General features: G+C 44.6%; 4 protein-coding genes and 1 pseudogene across 9 annotated transcripts in view; 4 read left to right on the forward strand and 1 right to left on the reverse strand.

Moving 5' to 3' along the window:
• LOC144695264 (uncharacterized) overlaps positions 1-10,166 on the forward strand; it is a 131,592-nt gene extending 121,426 nt beyond the window's left edge. For all 3 annotated transcript variants that reach the window (XM_078566176.1, XM_078566174.1, XM_078566175.1), the window contains exons 2-3: positions 7,338-8,811; positions 8,896-10,166. In XM_078566176.1, the coding sequence (XP_078422302.1) occupies positions 7,789-8,580 (792 nt within the window). In that variant the 5' untranslated portion in view covers positions 7,338-7,788 and the 3' untranslated portion in view covers positions 8,581-8,811; positions 8,896-10,166. The remainder of the gene's footprint in view (positions 1-7,337; positions 8,812-8,895) is intronic.
• LOC144695227 (uncharacterized) overlaps positions 1-22,383 on the reverse strand; it is a 384,420-nt gene that overhangs the window by 39,937 nt on the left and 322,100 nt on the right. The gene's annotated exons all lie outside the window — the stretch shown is intronic.
• LOC144695201 (uncharacterized) overlaps positions 1-22,383 on the forward strand; it is a 193,921-nt pseudogene that overhangs the window by 23,163 nt on the left and 148,375 nt on the right. The gene's annotated exons all lie outside the window — the stretch shown is intronic.
• Positions 1-22,383, forward strand: part of LOC144695271 (uncharacterized) — a 146,897-nt gene that overhangs the window by 23,160 nt on the left and 101,354 nt on the right. The window lies entirely within an intron of this gene.
• LOC144695231 (uncharacterized) overlaps positions 1-22,383 on the forward strand; it is a 407,499-nt gene that overhangs the window by 23,153 nt on the left and 361,963 nt on the right. The gene's annotated exons all lie outside the window — the stretch shown is intronic.

A 22,383-nucleotide genomic window follows, 5' to 3' on the forward strand; every position in this document is an offset into this window, starting at 1 on the left:
TCTCACCTGTGCCCCTCTCGCCTGTGCCCCTCTCGCCTGTGCCCCTCTCACCTGTGCCCCTCTCCCAGGCCCCTCTCTCCTGTGCCCCTCTCCCAGGCCCCTCTCACCTGTGCCCCTCTCACCTGTACCCCTCTCGCCTGTGCCCCTCTCACCTGTGCCCCTCTCTCTTGTGCATGTGCTGATCCCACCACTGCACATTATCGCTACCTTGGATGCTGTGGGTCTTCCTCTTCTGATCTGCTGTCAAACACATCCGGGGCTACACATCCCACACTGATGTTGTCAGTTTGAAAGCCTCCGAGGATGAAGAATGTTATTCCCACACTAGAAATCTCTGTCAAACATTTACCTGGGGAACTGAGACAGCAGCTGCAATAAGTGAGGTTTTATTCAGATGGGACAATGACAAGTTTAAATCCCCACCTGATCTGCTGCTCAAAGTCGCCTCCGTTTCACCGGTCAGTTTCCCGAACTTCAGGAAACTCAGGTTACTCCAGAAATATTTGGATTGGCTGTGAGAGACGTCAATCAGAGAGCCCCACCCACTCTGCCCATTCTCTCCTCTTCCTGTTCCACAGCTGCTTCACTTCCTGTAGGGACTGAAAACCAACTCAGGAGATGGTGAGTGAACGAACACAATTTATAATAATTACATCACATAATATCCACACTAATGTTCAGGCAGCCTGACTATCCTGTGGGGAATCAGGTGTGGAAATGTCCCTTATGCTGTGTGAAGATTCTTACTGATTTCCTATTGTTGAGTTGTGTGTGTGTGTGTGTTGGGAGCTGGTTATTATCCTGTGGACTGTGAATGGTCAGTTCTGTCTGTGTGTTGGGATCTGGATGTTCCTGTCTTTTCAGACATTTTATATCTTGGGTCTATAAGTTCTTTCACGGACTTATTTTTTCCTGCAGTAATGCTTCTGGTTTCCAATTGGGAACTTAGGGGCCCTCAAGGTTTATCTCTCCCAGCCAGTTCCTTCCGAGGAGACTCAGTCCCCTGCCTGACATTACAAATAGGGGTAATTTTGCAGACTATTCCTCATACTGCACCTTGACTTGACATATCCCTTTCGGTCTTCTTTCTTCATCCGTGTATGTTCTCAGTTTAGTGTCTGAAACTTCCAATCTTAAAGGATGGGTTCCTTTATTCAAGTATCTGAATGTATGTTCTCTAGTGACGGACATCGACACTCCAGTATCAACTTCCATTTTAACGGGTTGTCCATTGACTTTAATGATCACTTGGGTTGGCTCGGTTCTACCCACTTTCAGGTTATATAATGAATGGGTGTCTGATTCTATTTCTTCTGGTTCTTCCATGAGACACATGTCAAGATTTCTCCTTTTGTCTTTAAAATGCTGTTTCAGTCTTTCTCTGCAGTGCTGCCTTATGTGACCATAGTGGTGGCAGAAAAAGCTGTCGACTTGTTTGAATTGTCGATTGCTCACTGGATGCCTGGATGCATTTCTCATTCATTTAGTGGGTTTTCACTGTGGTTCTGCTGTATTTTACTGATCTGTACATAGTGGGCGTTTCCCGCCTTTCTGTGGGGTCCGATGTTTTCGTGCCGGACTGTCTCGTCCTGGCAGATGGACGGCACCATTTTGTGCCTTTCTTATAGCTTCCGAATTTCTAACAGCACTCTCCATGGCTGTGGCTAATTCTAATGCCTTATTGAAGTCTGGATTAGCTCCAGCTAGCAAATGCCTTTGAATTGTGTTATTTCCAATCCCGCATATCAGTCGGTCTCTCAACATATCGGTAATGGATGTTCCGAATTCGCAATGTTCAGTTAAAACAGCAATGTAGTCAGCTATTGTCTCCTCTGGAGGACTATTCCTTGAATTGAACTTGAAGCGCTGCATGGTAACTCAGGGCTTTGGTCTTGGGTGGTTTTGTACAATTTTTATTAACTCATCGAGTCAGCGGTGTTAGGTGACGTGAGGCTGCGGATCAGCCCGTCCGTTTTCTCCCGCATGTGGACAAAAGAATCGCCCTGTTCTTTTCCTCCCCCGCGATGTCATTAGCGGTAAAAAAGAATGCTCGGTATTCGACATACTGAGACCAGTCATCTGAAATGAGGTCGAATGGATCTACACACCTGAACTGCGGCATCGTGAACAACTGCAAGGGGCTGCCCTTCCAATGGCTTCTCAGTTAATGACGAATTCAGGTGTTTGGCTTACCGCGGCTTTCTTGACTGCCGGCGATCAATTTGTGTTTTGCCTTCTGCAGAGTTGTCCTCCCTGGGGTCTCTTATAATTTTCTGTCTGTGGCCATTTTTCTCGTATGCACCACTTTAAATGTATTTTTACAGCTTTAAAAGCAGCCACCTTTTTTATGAACTCGGGCTGTCTCTGCAGCTGTCAGCTTCTCTGTGCTGGGTTTGTGTTTCCCATGCTTTTCGAGTTTTGGTGGGATCCAGGTGATCATTCTTCTCTTTTCTCTTTGTGAAACTTCGTTCCAGTGCAGAATAAAACAGTGATTCCTTCTCCCTTTCCTGGGAGATTCTGCAGAGTTTTCCCCTTTTACTCCGCAGGCTCTTTTGATGTTGGACGCCCTTCACTTTGGGAAACCCAGTGGCCTCCTGGTCCAGTCCTGTCCTTTTTTTGTTTAAATTTAAAACTGCAGTACTGCTTTCTGCTCTGATTGCCATCTATTTGACATCAAAAGTACAGATTCTCTTTCTAATGTTTTGCTCACCCGCCTTGTGGATTCTCACTCAGGGATCTTGCAATTTTTTATCCTCGGTGACAATTTTATGTCTTGAGTCTATGAGTTCACTAGTTGAGTAAACTTGGATTTCACGTCTTCATATGCAGTTGTTAGTTGATGCTCACTATCAATAATGGAGAGAGACCCACATAAGAACAAACTGTGATTGTTTATTGCAACAGAGGCAGAGCACTAAATCCTTGCGTGCTCCCACAACCACCTCCAGCTCTAGACTTACAGTTAACCAGTAGCTCACGCCGTACACTGATTGATCAGTACTGTCACATGGTTAGTCCACTTGCATTCTCTTAAAGGTACATGGTACTCCACTTTACCTCAAAATCCTCCCAAGACCTCCCACCACCCTATCTCTGTAACCTCCTCAGAAAAAACTGCAGTTATATAGATCCTTTCATGACCACCAGATGTCCCAAAGCTCAGTACAGCCAATTAAGTACTTTCGAATTGTGGTCACTGTTGTAAAATAGGAAATGTGGCAGCCAATGTGTGCACAGCAAGCTCCCACAAACAGCAACGTGATAATGACCAGATAATCTGTTTTTTTGTGGTGTTGGGGGATGATATTATCCCCATAGAAGTCTAAAACTTTTCAAAGAGATTTAAATTCCCAGTGACCAAAATCTTCCCATGAGAAGATTTTAAATTTTCAGACTTTTACCCGAACAAACCAACTGAAAGCAGTATTGCCTAACGAATGCATCGCAGACAACTAACTCACTAAACTATAGTACATTATCTCTCCTTTAACTTTTAACCTGACTGAACACCCCACACCACAGTTATACCTAACACCTGGCTATCTGCAGAATCACAGTTTTTACAGGAACTACTCCAACATCACTCTCAGCTTCCACTGGGTTCACTTCTCCCTCTTTTACTGAATTGTAACTTTGAGTGACGGTCAAAAGGTGCTTCTCCGGGTTTCCAGAGAAATTCTGAACTGACTGCCAACACCGAGGCCCCCTCGAGCGATTCCTTCCCCGGCTACACCAGGATGAATCTTCCAGAGTGTTTAGATTGCCACGGGATGCCTGTCCTCAACCACAGTTCTCTCCTGAATTCTGTCTGACAGCCATAGGAAGGACACCCTCTCCCCTCTGCTGACCACCCTGGCTGCAGCGCTTGGTCTCTCTGTGAGACCTGTCTCTCTATCTCTCTCTCTCTCTCGCTCTCTCTTTTTGTCCCAAATCTGTCCAGTCAGCCCCAGCTGCTCTTGCTTTACTTTCAGATGTGATCACTTTGCAGCTTGTGCAGCAAGTCTCAATCTGTTCCCATGGTAACCAAGCCCCTGGCCTGTTGCCGGGCAGAGTTGTACAACTTCCTGCTAACCGCCCTTTCCAAGGTATTCTGTTTTACCTTAAACTACAAAGACGGTTTAAAACGTAACAATTTTACAAACTTCACATTTACAACACACTCCTGACTTGAGCCTTCTCCGCAGTGGGGAGGGTTTGAGTGATCTGGAGGGGAGTTTACCCAGCATCTCAGGAGGAGGCCGGGTTTGATCATCCACTCACTATGTTTAGCTGAAGACTCTTTAACATTGGGTCTTACACTCGTGTGTTGGGCTCCAACATGGTTGAGAATGGAGGTGTTCATGGAGCCACCATCTCCTGTTACTTTACTGCTTGCCAGCAATTCATAGAATAGCATCATAGAAAGTTAATGGCACAAAAGAGGCGACTTGTCCCATTGTGTCTGCACCAGCCAAGAAACAAGCCACCCAGCCTAATCCCACTTTCTAGCATTTGGTCTGTAGCCCTGCAGGTTACAGCACTTGAAATGCATTTCCAGGCACCTTTTAAATGATTCGAGAGTTTCTGCCTCTACTTCCCTTTCAGGCAGTGAGTTCCAGGCAAATACGACCCTCTGAGTAAAAAAAATATTTCCTCATTTCTCCTCTAATCTTTCTACCAATCGCTTTAAATCTATGCTCCCCAGTCACTGACCTCTCTGCTAAAGTAAATAGGCCCTTCCCATCCACTCTTTCCAGGCCCCTCACGATTTTGTACATCTCAATGAAATCTCCCCTCAGGCTCCTCTGTTCCCAGGAGAACAACACCAGCCATTCCAATCTTTCCTCATAGCTGCAATTTTCCAGTCCTGGCAACATCCTCGTAAATCTTCTCTGTACCCTCCCAGTGCAATTATATCCTTTCTGTAATGAGGTGACCTGAACTGCACACATTAAACAAGTTGTGCCTAACTAATGATTTATACAGTTCCAGCATAATCTCCCTGCTGCTATGTTCTATGCATTGGTTAATAAATGAAAGGATTCCATATGCCTTCTGAACCACCTTATCAACTGGCTGCTCACTGACACCCAGTTTGGGTTCTGCCAGGGCCACTCAGCTCCTGACCTCATTACACCCTTGGTTCAAACATGGACAAAAGAGCTGAACTCCAGAGGTGAGGTGAGAGTGACTGCCCTTGACATCAAGGCAACATTTGACCGAGTGTGGCATCAAGGAGCCTGAGCAAAACTGGAGTCAATAGGAATCAGGGGGAAAACTCTCCGCTGGTTGGAGTCATACCTAGCACAAAGGAAGATGGTTGTGGTCGTTGGAGGTCAGTCAACTCAGCTTCAGGACATCACTGCAGGAGTCCCTGAGGATAGTGCCCTCAGCCCAGCCATCTTCAGCTGCTTCATCAATGACCTTCCTTCCATCACAAGGTCAGAAGTGGGGATGTTTGCTGATGATTGCACAATGTTCAGCACCATTCGCGACTTCTCAGATACTGAAGCAGTCTCTGTCCAAATTCAGCAAGACCTGGACAATATCCAGGCTTGGGCTGACAAGTGGCAAGTAACATTCGTGCCACACAAGTGTCAGGCAATGACCATCTCTAACTAAAGAGAGAATCCAACCATCACCCCTTGATGTTCAATGGCATTACCATCGCTGAATTCCCCCACTATCAATATCCTGGGTGTTACCATTGACCAGACACTGAACTGGATTAGCCATAAAAGTACTGTGGCTACAAGAGCAGGTCAGAGGCTAGGAATTGTGCGATGAGTAACTCACTCCCTGACTCCCCAAAGCCTGTCCACCATCTACAAGGCATAAGTCAGGAGTGTGATGGAATACTCCCCACTTGCCTGGATGAGTGCAGCTCCCATGACACTCAAGAAGCTTGACAGGACATCCAGGACAAAGCAGCCCACTTGATTGGTCCATCTACAAGATGCACTGCAGGAATTCACCAAGGCTCCTTCGACAGTATCACCCAAACCCACAACCACTACCATCTAGAAGGACAAGGGCACCAGATAGATGGGAACATCACCACCTGGAGGTTCCCTTCCAAGTCACTCACCATCCTGACTTGGAAACATATCGCTGTTCCTTCACTGTCGCTGGGTCAGAATCCTGGAACTCCCTTCCTAACAGCACCATGGGTAAAGCTACACCACATGGACTGTAGTGGTTCAAGAAGGCAACTCACCACCACCTTCTCAAGGGCAATTAGGGATGGGCAATAAATGTCAGACCAGCCGGTGATGCTCACATCCTGTGGATGAATTTAAAAAAAACCTGTTCTGATACCTTCAGGTATCTGTGGACATTCGCTCCAAGGTCCCTTACTTCCTCTACACCTCTTGGTACACCTTCCATTAGTTGTGCATTCCATTGCCTTGTTTGACCTCCCCAGATGCATTACCTCACACTTCTCTAGGTTGAATTCCATTTCCCACTTTTCTGCCGACCTGAGCATCTTCTCCTTTCTTGACAGCTTGTACACAAGTCTGGACTACAGAGCTTTGCTCTGATCTGTTGAATGTGAGGCTGTTTATCTCTGTTTAATCCTGCCACCCTTGGTGTTTAGCCTGAATGTAACCCTCTGTAGTAAGCTCACTAGTTCAAATCTGCACTCTAAAGTGTACCCAGTGCTGCTCCTGACATGTCTATTTACTGGTTTGATGATAATCATGGAATGAGGGCTGTGCCGGGCTGTGAGATTGTGTTGGAATACAATGCTGCTGCTGCTGCTGATGGCTCACTGCACCTCATGGATACCCAGTTTTGGGATCTGTCCTTAGTCTACTTCCCTAGTGATGATTAACATGGTGAAATACTCATTCATCAGTTGGGAGGGGAGTGGTAGTTTTTCTTGAACTTGTTTGACCTGAAGCTATGAGACTCCATGGAGTCAATATTGAGACTTCCCCACCTGCCAGTGGGATGGAACATACCCAGGGATGGTGACGGAGGAGTCTGGGATGTTTCCAGATTGATACGATTCAGTGACGTGTGACATGAGTACATAGTGAATTTATAGCCTGTTTTACACTCCACCTGACTGTCTTTTGCATTGTCCTCACAGTACCTGGGAAGATGGGGTCCGGGTGGAGGAAAGAAAGTAGCCACGTTATCTGCTCCTGGTCACAATCCAGTGTCTCTGCTAGAAACAGAGGGTGTGTGACAGTCAAGTGAGAAAAAAGAAATATGACTTGCATCTGACCCCCATACAGGGGAATAGCAGACTGGCACTCACTGTGGAACAGTCTCTAACTGAGGAGTCAGCCCTTTCATCAAAGGAGGAGAGGGAGTTGGAGGAAATCATGTTTCCTTTTCCTGTTTTACAGAAGGATTGCACCATACTACACCAGAGAATACAGAGAGGATAGACACCGCAGATAGATCCTGACCATCACCCAAGGAACAATTGCACAACTGTGGGAAGACATCCAATCCCTTCACAGCATTGCTCATCACAGAGAAGGTTGGGCAGTGAAACCATCATCTGGAAATCGGTCAGGTCATGGGAGCTTTGACATATCATCAGATCTGAAACTGGTCAGTGGTGTGGAACCTTCCATCAGAACCAACCTTTCTGAAGGTTCAGCTGTGGGCGATCGGTCAGGGTGAGGCTGGGAAGAAGTGTGAGTGGCTCCAATTGTGGTGAGAGCTTCAATTATTCATCAAGCCTCATGAACCACTGACTCATTCCTACAGGTGAGAGGCTGTTCAAGGGTGAAGTGAGTGAGGAGGCCTCCACAGGCTCATTTTTATCAGCTGTAATACAAGGACAGTTACATGGAAGAGAAGCCGTTCAAGTGTGAGTTGTGTGACAAATCATTTTCGTGCTCATCGCACTTTCGTATTCACCAACGCACTCACACTGGAGAGAAACCATTCACGTGTGAAGTGTGTGACAAATCATTCTCGCAGTCATCGCATCTCCATAGACACAAACGCATTCATACAGGGGAGAAGCTGTTCAGGTGTGACGTGTGTGACAAAGATTTCACACAGTTATCGAACCTCCAGGTCCATCAGACAATCCACACTGGCGAGAAACCCTTCAAGTGTGAGGTTTGTGATAAAGCTTTCCCAACATCCACGAGGTTCCTGATACACCAGAGCACCCACACTGGGGAAAATCCCTTCAGATGTGAGTTGTGTGACCGTGCCTTCACACAGTCATCAGCCCTCGCGCAACACCGACGTATTCACACAGGGGAGAAACCGTTCAAGTGTGAGGTGTGCAACAAATCATTCTCGCGCTCATCTCACTTTCGTGCACACCAACGCACTCACACTGGGGAGAAACCATTTACCTGTGAAGTGTGTAATAAATCATTCTCACGGTCATCGACTCTCCGTGAACACCAACATCTTCACACTGGGGAGAAGCCATTCAAGTGTGAGGTGTGTAATAAGGGATTTGCACAATTATCAGGCCTGGTGAGTCACCGGCGCATTCACACAGGGGAGAAGAAAAGATTCACGTGTGAGGTGTGTAATAAGGACTTTGAACAACTATGGGGCATGTTGGATCACCATCGCATTCACACAGTGAATAAGCCAAGTGAGGTGCGTGACTGAGCCATTGCACTGTGAGTGACACTTGTGAAACACCGAAGCATTCACACTGGGGGGAAGCTGTTCAAGTGTGATGTGTTTAACAAGGGCTTTGCACAATCATCTGGCCTGATGTGTGACTGACGCATTCACACTGGAAAGAAACCGTTCACATACAAAGTGTGTGACAAAACCTTGAGAAACTCATCAAACCTCCTGTAACACCAGCGAATTCACACGAGAGAAACCCTTCAGGTGTGCTGTTTGTGACAAAGCTTTCACCCACTCCTCTGACCTTCTGAAACACCAGCGGATCTACACTAGTGAGAAACCATTCAGATGTGAGGTGTGTGACAAGGCTTTCACACAGTCAGTGTATCTGCTGGTCCATCAACACATTCACACAGGGGAGAAGCCCTATCAGTGTGAGTTCTGTAATAAAGCCTTCACACAGTTGTTGGACCTCCTGGAGCATCAGTGAACCCACATTGGAGACAAACCCTTCCAGTGTGACATGTGTCAGGATTGTTTCACCTACTCCTCTCTCTCACTAGACACTGAGATCTCCACACGGACTTGGAGCCAGGTCACCTGCTTCCATTACACTGAGGGTTGTCTGTGTTGTTTACCCTCCAGTGCTCGCACAGAGGAGCTGTCATTTAAAAGCGTTGTCTATCTCAGCAGTGTCTGTCTCGAATCTCTCCCATCATCAGTCCAATCGTTTCAAGAAGACCAATTTAACCTTTGACCAGATCACCCAACATCACCAGAAGAAGACATCAATATGCATTGAAACTCCTGCTTATATACAGATGTAACTGTGTCTCAGAGGATTCCCTCATCTACAGGGTTTGGAAACAAGGCTGTAGAAGGTGGATATGAGAGAGTGGTTAAACCAGATTGACGGCTACAGAAGCATTGTGGTGAATGGAAGGTCAAAGGACAGAGAGGTAGGAATTAGAAAGTGCTGTCCAACTCACCTGGGGGAAGAGTGTCTTCCAGGAGTGGAAACTAATTGATCCATGGACCCACGTGACCAATGGATCTCTGTAACCATTGGTGGATTTGTATGATGGAAAAGAGCTCTATCCTGTGTCACTAAAGTTCGGTGTCATTTCTGACCATCGGAATTTGGAGCCGGACTAAAATACAGGGATTTTAAAGAAAGTTCTGAGAGAGTTTCCCCTGACGTGAGTGTGTGTGTCAGCAAAGTGAGGCAGCTCTCAGGAGTGGGTATGGGGTAGAACGGGACCCTGCTTTAGTTGGTGATATGAATTATAGACAGATCCTCTTCAGGTGACGGGTGTTTGACTAATACCATGGGTAATGTTTGTACTCTCCTGTCTGGGAGGACTACTATCCTGAGTATGGTGAGGGAGTCGGGTGAGTCCCCTCAGCCCATCATGCCTCGATGTAACAACAGTGTGATACGTTCATCTTACACTCTTCCTAGATTCATTTAATAGTCTGGGAATAGTCTTGAGTCATTTTCAAATGCTTTATTATTTTGGTTGATATAAGCTGAATATTGTGTTGTTATTTGTATGCTGTTTTATCAAACTTCTGTATATATTTATAACTCACAATAAATTCAGTTTGTTTTTGCTAAACCCAAACTACCTGATTTTTCAGCATGGTGTGTTCCTATTCACTGAAACATTCAGGAGCCTACAGCAAGAGTCCTGTACAGAATATATTGGCCAGTCTCCAACAGGAAGCATAACATTTCCCAAAGAAAGAAAGACTTGCATTTATACATCAACTTTCTTGAACACAGGGCATCCAAAAGCAATTCACAGCCAGTTAAATTATTTGAAGTGTAGTCGATGTTGTAATGTAAGAAATGTGGCAGTCAATTTGTGCACGGGATCTTGTTAGGGACTGTTAACATTTGAAGAGAAATGTGAACATCCCGTGATTAGCTGACAGAACTACACCATTAGATTTCACATTTTAAACAAAAACAAACTTCATTTTATATAAAAGGAATAAACAAAGCAAGCATCATGGACAAAACACTGTAGTTTATAATTACTTATGCTATGACCAGAGTTCTGCTTCTTACTTCCCCCAAAGAGTTCCCTTATACAATCCAATAATCTTGAAGGTTCATTCACTTCTTTAGGAACCTAGACAAAGGTATGCCACAGCCCTCTGGAATTCTCTTGGATTCTCTTCAGTGTTCTAGCTATTCTCCTACCATTTGCTTTTTGACTGAGCAACCTCCAGATTTTCTTCAATACCTCACAACTGGAGAGAAACTGTTCACATGCAAAGTGTATGACAAAACCTTCAGAAACTCATCAAACCTTCTGTAACACCAGCGAACTCACATGAGAGAGACCCTTAAGGTGTGACGTTTGTGACAAGGCTTTCACCCACTCTGATCCCCTGAAACACCAGCGGATCTACACTAATAAGAAACCATTCAGATGTGAGGTGTGTGACAAGGCTTTCACATAGTCAGTGTATCTGCTGGTCCATCAACACATTCACACAGGGAAGAAACTCTATCAGTGTGAGCTCTGTAATAAAGCTTTCACACAATTGTTGGACCTCCTGGAACATCTGTGACACAGGAAACAGCTCCTTGTTTGAATTGCTGGCAGAGACCCAACTATCTTTGCACAGCTTCCAAGCTAACTCTGCTGACTGCTTTCTGCCACAAGGCTCTTTGAAGACCACTGTAGATTTCTTCCACTAGCTTCAAACTAGGCAAATCTTCCAGCTGCTTTTCCTTCATAAAATCCAAACTGAGCTGGATTTCCACCTTTATTCCGTGCAGGCCTGACCAACAATCATCTCCTGTTGGGTGTCTCAATCCAGTGAGCTGCAGTCTAAAGCAAAACTGTTCCTGCCTCTGTGAGCAAACACCCAGCTAAATCAAACAAAAGAAAATTCTACCCAACTCTTTGTTTCCATAACCCATGTGATTAATTAATATTGCTAATGGATGTGATTGCCCTCTCTCCATACTCCCTAGGTCCATGAAGAAACCCCTGTGTTCAAAAAGCTGCTTTCAGCATCTTTTCACCTGGAAACTACATACATAATTTAAATACATATCGAAGTAAGGGTAGATCTTTTGGCCCCATTACAAACTTAAAGATGCCCCTCCTCCTGTTTATTGCTTTCACACCTCTACCTCTGACCTTGTAAAATAAACATAGGTTAGCTTTTTTACTGTAATAAACTTCAAGCTTGTTTAAATTGCATTTACATCAGAGGTTTTACCAGTTTCCTAAACAGATGCTCCCATATATATGTTAAACTTTAATTCCTAAAACTAAAAGTTATGCCCTAAAACATGTGAATTATGAACTAGATTTTTGCAACAACAGCCAGCAATGTGATAATGACTGAACAATCTGTTTTTGTAACTTTGATTGTGGGATCCATATTGACCAGAACATCAGGGATAACTCCCCTGCTCTTCTACAACATAGTTACGTGGGATGTTTTACATTCACCTGAGAGGGCAGACAGGGCTTTTTTTAAACTCATCTGAAAGATGGTTCCTCTGTCAGTGCAGCACTCCCTCAGTACGGCACTGGAGTGTCAGCCTCAATGCTCAAGTCTTGGAGTGAAACTTGAACCCACAACCTTCTGACTGAGAGACAACAGTGTGAAGTAAGTCACAACTGACAATAACTTACAATGTTTCTGTTGTATTAAATTCAGTTTCTTAGGGGTTAGGTCCCAAGGCTGTGTACAGAATGCTTTCTCCCCCCTGTAAACTGGCAGCCTGAAAGTTTGGTTTGATTTATATTTTGCATTCACCTGAGAGGGCACCTGAAAGATGGTACCTCTGACAGTGCAGCAGTCCCTCAGTATTGCCCTGGAGTTGTCAGCCTCATTGTGCATCTCCCCCTCCTTCACTTCCATCTCCCCTCCTCATTAATGTCCTCTCCTCTTGTTTGTCCTTGTCACAAAAACACAATAAATAAAATCAGGAGTCGACCATCTGGCCCGTCAAGCCGGCTCCACCATTTAATACAATCATGGCTGAACTTGGGCTTCAAACCCACTTTCCTGCCCATTCCCATATCCCTTAATTCCGCATCTCCCTCTAGCTCCTTGTCATTATCATCTTCCTTCTTCTCATTGTCTCCCTTCTCCTCCTCATCATTATCTCCCTCCTCCTGTTTCTCATAGAATCATTGAATCATAACAACACAGGAGGCCATTCTGCCTGTCATGTTTGTCCTGGCCCTCTGAAGGAGCAATTCACCTAGTGCCACTCCCCTGCCTTTTCACCATATCCCTGCATATTCTTCCATTTCAGATAATGATCCACTTCCCTCTTGGATCCCTTGATGGAACCTGCCTCCACCACCCTCTCAGGCAGTGCATCCCAGATCCTAACCACTCGTTGTAATAAAAGTTTTTCCTCATGTTTCCATTGCTTCTTTTACCAATTATCTTAAATCTGTGCCCTCTGGTTCTTGATCCTTCCGCCAATGGGAACAGTTTCTCTCTATCTTCTCTGTTCAAACCCCTCATGATTTTGAATACCTCCATCAAATCTCCTCTTAACCTTCTCTTCTCGAAGGAGAACAGTCCCAAATTGTCCAATCTATCTACATAACTGAAGTTCCTCATTCCTGGAACTATTCTTGTGAATATTTTCTGCATTCTCTCTATTGCCTTCACATCCATCCTAAAGTGCAGTGCCCAGAACTGGACACAATACTCCAGTTGAGTCTGAAGCAGTGTTTTATTGAGGTTTCACATAACTTCCTTGCTTTTGTACTCTGTGCCCCTATTGATAAAGCCCAGGATGCCGGATTCTTTCTCAACCTGTCCTGCGACCTTCAATGAATTATGCACATTCGCACCCAGGCCCCTCTGCTCCTGCACCCCTTTAGAATTGTGCCCTTTATTTTATATTATCTCTTTGCGTTCTTCCTTCCAAAATAAATCACTTCATACTTCTCTGCATTAAATTTCATCTGCCACTTGTCCAGCCATTCCACCAACCTGTGTCCTTATGAAGTTCTACACTATCCTCCTCAGTTCACAATGCTTCCAAGTTTCTTATTGTCTGCAAATTTTGCAATTGTGCCCTGTACAACAAAGTTTCTGTCATTAATATATATCAGGAAGAGCAGGGGTCCTAACACTGAGCCCCGAAGACTTCCAGATAGAGTGACAATGGGGGCACTTGGGCTCTTTCTCGGGTTACGATCGCCATGGAGACCAATAACTATTAAAGAGAAATTTGAACTTCCAGTTAATTACTAAAAAGATGACACGTCAAGATTTCATGTTTCAAAACTTTACGGCATCAAATGACCAAACAAAAAACACTATTGACTAAACACTATTTTCTTTTGTAGACAACTTATACCTTAAATTCTAGAAATGTTTTACTTATCACACATCGCACTCTCCAGGAAGTTACAGTTCTTAGAACAAACAGTTCACAGTTGCTCCAGCCTCATTTCTAATCCCAGAACTACCTGTCACAATGAGGCTTATACAGTACATTCCTTGCTTTAACACAAAGCTGGGCAAATTTTCCAGTCTCTTTTAACTCTTCACGAGCATGCGTTCTGCATTGTGATGTTTTTGATTCAGCATTTTCTCTGCTTAAGGTACAATGTGGATCTGCTAATGTCTTTGGAGATTGAAGGTTTGGGTGAAAGACTTGTCACAAACATCGCACCTGAAGCATCTTTTCCCCTGTGTGGATCCTGTGGTGTCCCAGGAGGGTCAAAGACATCAGGAAAGCTTTATCGTAAACCTCACACCTGAAGGATTACTCCCTGAGTGCATCCTCTGATGCAGCAAGAGTTTGGATGACCATGAAAATGATTTGTCACACACCTCACACTTGAAAGGTTTCTCCCATGTGAATGTGTTGATGTGCACGGAGGGTCGATGAGGTCGACAATGATTTGTTGTGCATCATGCAGATGAACAGTATCTCTCCTGTGTGAATGTGTTGAAGGGCACAGTGATTAGCTGACTGTTTGAATGCTCGGTCGCACAACTCACACTTGAAGGGTTTCTCACCTGTGTGAATCCTCTGTTGCGTCAGGTGTTTGGAGTATTGGGTGAAAGCCATCCCACAAACCTCACACCTGAATGGTTTCTCCCCAATGTGAATGTGTCAGCGTTTGCGGAGACACTATGATTTCACGAAGGATTTGTCAAACATCTCACATGTAAACAGCTTCTTACCTGTGTGGATGCATTGGTGTTTGCAAAGGAATGATGAGTTTGAGGATGATTTGTTCCACACCTCGCACATGAATGCTTTCTCCCCAGTGTGAATGCATTAGTGTACACAGAGGGTCAATGACTGTGAGAATGATTTGCCGCACACCTCGCATACGAATGGTTTCTCCCCTGTGTGAATGCGCCGGTGAATCACCAAACCTGATGATGTGCAAAGCCCCTGTTACAAACCACACACATGAAAGGCTTTTCCCCAGTGTGGATATCTTGGTGATTCACGAGGGTTGATGACTAAGCGAAGGTCGGTCACACACCTCACACTTGAATGCTTTCTTTTCCATGTAGCTGTCCTTGTGTTAACAGTTGTACAACAGAGGCACTTTTTGTGTTCGGAGATTATATGAGCCTGTGGAGTCCTCTTCACACACCTCATACTTGAGCAGCCTCTCACCTGTACGATTAAATCAGTGGCTCATGAGGTTCCATGAATGATTGAAGCTCTCTCCACACTTGGAGCCCACTCACACTTCTTCCCAGCATCACCCAGACCGATCGCCCACAGCCAAATCTTCGGAAAGGTTGGTTCTGATGGAAGGTTCCACACCACTGACCAGATTCAGATCTGATGATATGTCAAAGCTCCCATGATCCGACTGATATCCAGATGATGGTTTCACTGCCCAACCTTCTCTGTGTTGAGCAATGCTGTGAAGGGACTGGATGTCTTCTCACAGTTGTGCAGTTGTTCCTTGGATGATGGTCAGGATCTATCTGCGGTGTCTATCCTCTCTGTATTCTCTGGTGCAGTACGGTGCAATCCTTCTGTAAAAAGGGAAAAGGAAACATGATTTCCTCCAACTCCCTCTTCTCCTTTGCTGAAGTGGCTGACTCCTCAGTTAGAGACTGTTCCACAGTGAGTGCCAGGCGGCTATTCCCCTGTGTGGGGGACCAGATACAAGTCCTTTCTTTTTCCTCACTTGTCTGTCACACACCCTCTGTTTCCAGCAGGGACACTGGATAGTGACCAGGAGCAGACAACGTGGCTATTTTCTTTCCTCCTCCCAGACACCCATCTTCCCAGCACCATGAGGACAATGGAAAAGACAGTCGGGCGGAGTGTAAAACGGGCTATCAATTCACTGTGAGCTTGAGTCGTGCTGGTGAAAACCAGTTTTACCTTTAGAGTATGTGTTCAATGTAAAAACACTCGGGAAATGTTAATTCAATGGAGATTTTGAAATTTCTGCCCTTGATTACCAAAATTATTTGAAGAAAACACACTGGGCAGCAAGTGCTAGAAGCTAAGGAAAATATTGCTTCAGTGTAGCTGATTGAAGGGTTCTGGTTTATCCTGGGAAATTAGATACACTGCACTCGCTCAGACTGCACATCCCAAATTCACTATCAGTCACAGCCACCACTCCACGGTGCGTTCCCACCACAACTCACCGTCATGGGCGGAGTTTCTGAACAACGCGTGAAAGCAGCTATAACGACACTCATCCCAGATATTACAGAAGGAATATCAAAGAGATATTGTCAGAATGTCTGCAAAACTCCCAGTGTGAATTGTGGTGCAGCTGGGCTACCATCCGAACCATCTGAAATCACAATGTTTAAACAACGTACAGAGCCAAGATGTCTTGATTCAGGTGTATCTGCACCAGACAAGCAAACCATAAAGATGCGCATAGCAATTGGGAATGAAGCTCTACCCAGACTGAACACATCAGGATTCATAGAAGAAGAGCTAAAGGATCACCAGAAGATATGGACTACATTGAATGACCAGTTTAGAATCAAGTTAAACTTCCGTATTCATTTACTAGAGTTCGTGCCATATCACCAGCAGCATAAAGAACTGATTTGTTTGGCAAATGATTTGTGGTGGAGACCAACCAGAAGCAACTGGAGATGATTTAGTGAAAACCATTCACCAGTGCATCGCCAAGATTGCAACATCTCTTGAAAAAAGTCCAGTATTACGAGTGTGAGATTAGGTAGAAGTCAGATAACTTGATGGTGACATCAGGTACACTTAACAGATTGTCTAGCCTAGCAAAAACAGAAGATATATCCTTGAATCTACAGGTTGATTTGATCGACATGGAACTTTAAGATGTTCTCCAAACTGATCTAGTACATTTTGCACAAGATAAGTGTCAGCAGCTACAAGAAGAAACAACGAAAGAGTCTACCTGACAGAAACTGTGGAAAACTATAATTGAGGGATGGTCTGTTTCAATTCAACATTTCCACGAACACGTGAGACCATTTTGACCTTATTGGGATGAGCTAGGCATCTCCCGGGGAGTGATTTTTAAAGGCAGGTAGGTCACCATACCAGAATCTTTGCAACCTGATATTCTCCAACAATTTTATCACTCACACATGGGCCTAGATGGGGTGAGAAGACTCGCAAGAGAGGCAGCCTATTGGCTGGGTATAAACAATGACATTGAACTTGTCGCGAGGCCAGGTCAGCACCAAGAACCACTGATTCCACATGAAGCTCCTGCCCACCCTTGTTCCCAAATCGTTTCTGACCTGTTTCATGTCCATGGCACTGACTTCATCATCATTGTCAGATACTTTTCCAAGTACCCCATTATTAGACAATTGCACAAATGTCAAGCACAACTGTCGTGAACACTCAAAGTGCTATTTTCAGTTTATTCAACATATCTAGAGAGATCATTTCAGATAAAGGTCCCTAATTTATTGGTAAGCCCTTTCAAGAAATGTGTGAGAAGTGGAATATCAACATGTCCTCATTACCCTAGATCTAACAGCCCAGCTGATTGAATGTTTTGCACAGTGAAATCCCAAATTCTCAAGTGTAGACATACCAAGCAAGATCTACACAAGGCACTGTTACACCTCAGAGTGACAACTTTAAGTGTTTCTATTCCATCGCTGGCAGGGCTCACGTTTGGCAGACCAGTGTTTACCAACTTACCTACTCTTACCCATTCTACTCCATGAGAAACTAGAAAACAACTTTTGAAACAGCAAGAGCAGATGACCAACGCGCACAATAAAAATGCAGGCACAGAACTGCCAAGTTTACACTTGGGACAACAAATTTGCATCCGAGATCCCACAGAAGGTACATGGAAACTAGCCAAGGTGAAAAGGATTTGTTCAGAACCAAGGTCCTATGAAGTCATTACACACAGAAGAGCAACAGTGAGGTGTGACCGAGGACAAATCAAATCTGTTCCATCTCCTCAACCACCATGCAGTCCTATTGTATCTAGGACAAAATCCCAAATGCAACCAGGAACATCCAAGAATGAGAGTCCTAGAGATCACTGTGAGAAACTAAAGAGACCCCCCCAGACAAGGTTACCATCACAAAATCCAGGTGTACAACCTTTACTCTTTAGAAACTCAGAAACATCACTTGGATGCAATTATGTAATGGTAACGAAACATGAACATGTATTCTAAATCGTTATACTGCTTTGGAAGAGGGGTAAAGTATCTTTAAAAGAGAAAGGGGCATGTTGTAGTGTGCCTTTAAGAGGATGAACATGTGTCTGTATAATCACTAGAAGGGAAATGATGTGTGTATTGTGTGTTCCAGTTTTAATTTCATTTTTGCCGTAAGCATCAGGACAGAAAACACAGCTCCTAATGTCTCCAAGATCTACACCCATGTAAGACTGTTCTCATGTGCCTAACACTGAATAAATGATCCTGCAATGTGTTAACCAATCCCTTACGCGTGATTGGTGCCTTGTACCTTAGAAAGCAAATAAGCTGAAGGGCTTGTGTGCTGTGTTCTTACAATGAAACATCACTGACTCCTAATCAGGTCAAGAAGACAATCAGATACTCAGTGGTTAGAAAGGCTTCAGCTTCTGATCTACCAGCACAAGCACCTGGAGGTGGGAGGGGGGCGAGGGGGGGTGGGGGGGGGGGAGCCATTCCTAGGGTAGAAATGGAGGGATTTCAATTAGTCTTAGCATCTCTGGTCTATGGAGGGGGAGAATCAGCCAGGAATCCCGTTCCTCATCAGTGACCCCAGCTGGGAAGTCGGGGAGGGCAGGATGTGTCTCGGCTGTGACAGTCTCCATTGTCTCACAACATTCACTGTCTGGATCTACACATGCTGAATGGCCACTCAAACAGAGCACTAGAGGCCAATCAATGTCCACAGTCTGTACTCCAGGTCAGTACCTTGAGGATTGGAGGGAATGTGAGACGGAAAGAGGGCATCAACCCTTCAACAACAACTTTATACAGCACCTTTAATATAATAAAACATCCCAAGATGTTTCATACAGACATAATCAGATAAAAATTAACACTGAGACAAAGAAGAAGATATGAGGAGTGGATGTCACTGTGTCTCTGGGAGGATTTCCTCAGCCACAGGAAGTAGGTGATTCAGGAGAATGTGTGTCAAGATTGTCCATGCTCTGTACAAGAGGAAAATACCTCAATAGTTTCCACAGCGTGATTTATCTCCCTTCTGGAAGATTGTCACATTCCTGAAGTTGGGAGGCATTCCTTTTCTTCTAAATTCATAGGATGAGTTCATGGAGTCTTGATGTGAGCAGAAGTCCACCAGCTTTGAAGACCTCAGCTGGAATACCATTGGGACCACAGGCTTTGCTGTTTTTCATCTGTTTGATTGCTTGTTGCAGATCTCCCATCGATGGTGACTCACCCATGGAATCTACCACAGGGATTCCACCACATCTCTGTCAAACTGAGACAGCAACTGCAATAAGTGAGGTTTTATTCAGATGCGACAATGACAACTTCAAATCCCCACCTGATCTGCTGCTCAAAGTCATCTCCATTTCACCGGTCAGTTTCCCAAGCTTCAGGAAACTCATGTTACTCCAGAAATAAGAACATAAGAACTAGGAGCAGGAGTAGGCAATTCAGCCCCTTGAGCCTGCCCCGCCATTCATTACGATCATGGCTGATCTCATTTCGGCCTCAACTCCAATTCCCAGCCCTCTCCCCATAACCTTTCAACCCGTTACTAATTAAAAATCTGTCTATCTCCTCCTTAAATTTATTCAGCGTCCCAGCATCCACTGCACTCTGAGGTAGTCAATTCCACAGATTCACGACCCTTTGAGAAAAGTAATTCCTCCTCATCTCTGATTTAAATCTACCCCACCCCTTAGCCTAAAACTATGGCCTCTCATTCTAGAATGTCCCAGAAGTGGAAACATCCGCTCCACCTCTAATTTGTCTACCCCCTTTAGCACTTTATATACCTCAATTAGATCTCCTCTCATCCTTCTAAACTGTAGCGAGTACAGGCCTAAACTGCTCAATCTCGCCTCATAAAACAAACCCTGCATCTCTGGAATCAATCTAGTGAACCTCCTCTGAACCGCCTCCAGTGCAACTACATCCTTCATCAAGTAAGGGGACCAAAACTGTGCACAGTACTCCAGGTGCAGTCTCACCAATGCCTTGTACATTGGAACAAAACTTCTCTATTTTTATACTCCATTTCTTTAGCAATAAATGCCAAAATTCCATTTGCCTTCCTTATTACCTGCTTTACCTGCATACTAGCTTTCAGCGATTCATGCATGAGGACACCCAGATCCCTCTGCACTGAAGCATTCTGAAGTTTCTCTCCATTTAAATAATAAGTCGCCTTTTTATTCTTCCGACCAAAATGGATAACCTCACACTTATCCACGTTAAACTCCATCTGCCAAATTTTGGCCCATTCACCTAACCTGTCCATATCCATTTGTAAATTTCTTATTTCTTCATTGCAACTTACTTTCCCACCTATTTTGGTGTCGTCTGCAAATTTAGCTATAGTACCTTCTATCCCTGAATCTGTCATTAATATAGATTGTAAATAGTTGGGGCCCAAGGACCGAACCCTGTGGCACCCCACTAGTTACAGCTTGCCATCCAGAAAAAGACCCATTTATCCTGACTGTCTGCTTTCTGTTGGTTAGTCAATCCTCTATCCAAGCTAATATATTACCCCTAACTCCGTGTGATCTTATCTTATGTATTAATCTTTTGTGTGGCACTTTATCAAAGGCCTTCTGGAAGTCCAGATATATTACATCTACAAGATCCCCATTAATCCATTTTGCTTGTCACATCTTCAAAGAAGCTTAACAAATTAGTCAAACACGATTTACTCTTCATAAAACCATGCTGACTCTGATGGATTGCATTTTGACTTTCCAAATGCCCCATTACTACTTCCTTCATAATGGAGTCCAACAATTTCCCAATGACAGATGTTAAACTAACTAGTCTCTAGTTTACTACTTTCTGTCTCCCCCCCCTTTTTGAATAAGGGCGTAATGTTAGCATTTTTCCAATTCGCTGGAACCTTTCCAGAATCCAGGGAATTTTGGAATATTATAGCCAATGCATCCACTATCTCCGCTGCCACCTCCTTTAAGACCCTGGGATGTAGGCCATCAGGTCCTGGGGACTTGTCACCCTTTAATATCAATAGTTTGCTCAGTACTTTTTCTCTAGTGATGGTGATTGTTCTAAGTTCCTCCTCTATATCCTCTGCACTCCTGTTACTGTTGGGGTGGTACTAGTGTCCTCCACTGTGAAAACTGAGATAAAATATTGATTAAGCATCACTGCCATTTCTGCGTTCCCCACTATTAACTCCCAAAAAATACTTGGATTGACTGTGATCTGTATGCTGGATATTGAGTGTGTTTATTGGAAGCCTTTCCCTTCTGATTCACAGGCTGAGTTTTGTTGATGGGTCATTACTGAATATGAGAAGGTGAGGTGTAATTATCTGGGAGGTGCAGAGTGTCTGAGGATTTTTACTGATTTCCTATTGTTGAGTTCTGCATGTGTGTGTTGGGAGCTGGTTATTACCCTGTGGACTGTGAATGGTCAGTTCTGTCTGTGTGTTGGGATCTGGATGTTTCCTGTCTTTTCAAATCTCCAAGTCCTCCCACCCCCACACACCCACCACCACCACCCCCCCCCACCCCCCCGCCACCACCCCCCATCTCTGTCACCTCCTCAGAAAAAAATAGTAAAAGAAAGACTTGCATTTATATAGAGCCATTCACAACCACTAGATGTCCCAAAGCTCTTTGCAGAAATAAATTTATTTTGAAGTCTGGTCGCTGTAATAATGTAGGAAATGTGGCAGCGATTGTGTGTACAGCAAGCTCCCACAAACAGCAATGTGATAATGTCCAGATTATCTGTTTCTGACTGGTGTTGATTGAGGGATTAATGTTGGCTAGGACACCTGGATTTACTCCCATGTTTTCCTTCAAAATAGTGGAAGGGCCCTCCATTTCACATTCCACCTGAAAGATGGTACCTCTGACAGCACAGTGTTCCCTCAGTACTGCCCTGGAGTGTCAGCCTCAGTGTTCAACTCCTGGAGTGGGACTTGAACCCACAACCTTCTGACTCTAAGATGATAGTTCCCCTTCCTGAGCCAAGGTGACAATCAACTCAGCCCTACAACCCTGTAAGACCTCTGCTCCCCTTCAATTTTAATCTCTTGAGCATCTGCGATTTTAATTGTTCCACCATTGGTGGCCATGCCTTCAGCTGCCTGGGCCCTGAGCGCTGGAATTCCCTCCCTAAACCTCTCCGTATCTCTACTGTTTATACGTTCTGTAACACAGCCCTTAAAATCTACTT

Source organism: Cetorhinus maximus, chromosome 21 (assembly GCF_964194155.1).
Source record: "Cetorhinus maximus chromosome 21, sCetMax3.hap1.1, whole genome shotgun sequence".
Classification (NCBI taxonomy): Eukaryota; Metazoa; Chordata; class Chondrichthyes; order Lamniformes; family Cetorhinidae; genus Cetorhinus; species Cetorhinus maximus.